The 3,111-nt window shown below is 31.4% G+C and overlaps 1 protein-coding gene across 1 annotated transcript; it reads right to left on the bottom strand.

Moving 5' to 3' along the window:
- Positions 1-537: 537 nt before the first annotated feature.
- LOC136211152 (agamous-like MADS-box protein TM6) lies at positions 538-2,191 on the bottom strand. The gene is made up of 7 exons (XM_066002701.1): positions 1,913-2,191; positions 1,768-1,834; positions 1,620-1,681; positions 1,442-1,541; positions 1,122-1,163; positions 961-1,005; positions 538-881 (listed from the first exon to the last, which is right to left on the bottom strand). The coding sequence occupies exons 1-7, from the start codon at positions 2,098-2,100 to the stop codon at positions 738-740; spliced, it is 648 nt and encodes a 215-aa protein (XP_065858773.1). The 5' UTR covers positions 2,101-2,191; the 3' UTR covers positions 538-737.
- Between the last annotated feature and the right edge of the window lie 920 nt (positions 2,192-3,111).

The raw sequence follows: 3,111 nt of genomic DNA, 5'->3' as shown, positions 1-3,111 counted from the left end.
ACATTGAACCATCTCCTTAAAGTTTTAATCTTATAGAATTAAAACCTTTATCACCGAGTTTATCAGGTTTTCAACAATCATTATTCTCTTAACAAATTTTACTATTTAATTCAAACTACAACAATTGCTTTTGGAAACATTTCATGGCGAAATAATTACTTCTTGTATTTTGGATATTTTATTTTCTCTAGCTAATAAAAAATTAGAAAAGTAAGATAAAAAAATTTATAAGTCAATAAAAACAGAGAATGACCAGTGTTATTAATGTTGGTTGATACAATATTCTAATGAGTTGATGTGGCACATTTACAATGTAGATTTGTTATATGTTACATTAATTTATGCATCACACATTAATTTGAGAGACATCTTATGGTTTATGAGATGGTATTGGTCCCTCCACTAAGATGATGCGATCGTGAATAGTAAAACTGATAAGGTAATATTTGATTGAACATGATCAATACCAGTACCATCCCATTTTAGAATTTCCAAATATTATATATAACAAACAAGTTGAATTCAACAAGTGTATCCTTGTAAGGTAAATTTGAAGATCAAATTCATAACTGTATCCTTGTACAGCACATTTAGAGTTTAACAAACATAAACTATAATATAGGATACATCTTTAATATCCATCAAACATCATTAACAACACATCATCATCATCATCATATCATATTTGATAATTATAACACAAAGTTTAAATGAAGCTTAACGCGAGCCAGCCGAGTTCATGGCATCCTCAGTGCGTGTGCGTGTGCGTGGTGGAGAGGGAACGCGTAGAGGTGTGTCACTCCATATTCCGAATTCCGATTCAGTGTCATTTCTGATATATATTCATCTTCCAGTAAACCATATTCCTCAAATCTTGCACCCTATATATCAAATTTATTATTTCCTTTTCATGCATCTATAATTAATTAAAGCATATACAGTAATTAGATTAATTCTTACAATATGATGTGCTAGATTTTGTTGTTCTTCCTCTAGACTTCGTACCTGCAATTACATAACCACAAGACAAGGAAATAAAAAAGCCTTATTCATAAAGATTTCAACAAGAATTTTCTCACTTCTTGCAAGTGTATATGCATATATATATTATGTTCACTAACCTTCTTATTCAAAGTGTTTGTCTTTTTCATCATATCCTTAATCTGAAAATAACCAAATCAATTCAAAATATTAATTAGATTAATCAATTTTATACTAACAAGTTATTGATAATTTTCTACAAAAAAAACAAAACATATAAATTCTGATATTATGCTCTATGTATATATATATATATGATATTTTCATTTTTCGCATTTGAGCTTATTGAGTAGAAAAATTAAAACATTGAAGTAGTTTGAGGCCCTAATCTTTACAATTTTGATTGATTAAACTCTGAAATCCTTTAATTAAAATAAAAAAGAAGAGAAAAGGAACAAACCCTTGCTACACGTATAACATCCAGAGCAGAAATCATAGTTTCCTCAAGTTCGATGAGGTCAGGAATGCTTAAATCGTGTAAATCCCTACCCATCCTGTGCCTATTTTGTTAACAATAAAAAAATTTACTATATATAGTTAAGAAAGTCATTAATCAGAATTAATTAGATGTAATTTACCAAATTCCTCTTTTGAGCATGTGATTCTTCTCCCTCAATCTTTTGAGTTCCTCTTGCATTCTCTGCACTCAATTATTAAAATCATACAACAATTTTCTTTATTTCTAAAAAAACACATAATAAAATTAAATTAGAGAGATTAAATAACCTCATATTGATTGTGCCACAGATCTGTATCCCTCTCCTTCTGATATCTGTCAAACATCTTCTTTGCCCTGCAGAAATTGAAATATTAATTAAGTTTGTGGGTTAGAAATAGAATAAATAAAAATATGATCGATCCATGTGGTTACGTAGTGGTAGGAGTAGTGAACTCGTAGAATCTTCCAGTGCTGGAACGCATAATAAGACAGATCTGAGCATCACAAAGAATAGAAAGTTCTTCAGCTTTCTTGCGAATACCAGATCTTCTTTTAGAGAAGGTTACTTGCATGCTCGTTGGGTTGTCAATCTTCTTGTAAACAATCTTTCCTCGACCCATCTTCTTCTTCTTCTTCAGATAAGAGAAGAGAAGATGCAAAATTATGAGTCTGAAACTGAAAGAGAAGATAAATGGATTGGAAAGGGTGAAATTGGAAAGGAAGAGTAGAGTTTCTATAAGAGGAGATTGAAATGGAAAGATGGTTTGTCGTTTAACTAAGAATAGTTTGTGTTAAAGTGATATGATAATTACAAATTGTTGAAAACGTCAAGACAGGAGATTTTAATCTCTTTTTTGATTAGTTGTTGTTCAGATTATTGATGATAAGTCTAGTATTAGGTAGCTTCAGGAGTAGTGTGCAGTGACATACAAGTTTCAGTTGTAGCTTCCTTCAAATCTTGGTCGTAGACATTCTTATTAGAACCATTCCCCAAGTGGTTTTGAGTTGTATTATGGATATTTTTCTGCTTCCATTATCGACCTATAATGTATGGATATTGGTGGTATTAGGTAGATGGATTTTTCACTACACTATAATGTCTCTAGTTTGCTACCAACATCAGTCCTTAACCACTGAATGTGACCTATTATGCGAGTAGTAGTGCTTACCTGGACCTTTGGTCATTCACCATTAGATCCAAACTTATTAGAATTGTGTGGTTGAGATTCAAACCATCATATTTGGTCATTTCAGAGTCCCGTTGAGCATTACTGCCTATTATGCTATCAGTTAGCCTAGGTAGATTTTCTAATGGGCTATTTTCTCTTTTATGTCTTGACAATTGTCTACGCTTTCGAGTTTTCAAACCTCTAACAGGCAACTCTAACTTTATTATTGCCATTATTTTGGTTAGTATGCTCTTTTGGGTTTTCAAACGTACAACCTCTTTACTTTTAGATGTAGTAGTTTTTAAGACGGTCTTAATTGATTAGGTCAAAAAACTTGTTTCTATCCGTATATATCTTGACAACTCCTCTCGACGTTACTTTCTTCACTACATATGGATCTTTCCATTTGGGTTTAAATTTGCCTCTAACATTTGTATATGTTGGCTTAAGAGATAAGTGTTG

This window comes from Euphorbia lathyris, chromosome 1 (assembly GCF_963576675.1).
Source record: "Euphorbia lathyris chromosome 1, ddEupLath1.1, whole genome shotgun sequence".
Classification (NCBI taxonomy): domain Eukaryota; kingdom Viridiplantae; phylum Streptophyta; class Magnoliopsida; order Malpighiales; family Euphorbiaceae; genus Euphorbia; species Euphorbia lathyris.
This window is presented reverse-complemented; position numbering and strand designations above follow the sequence as displayed.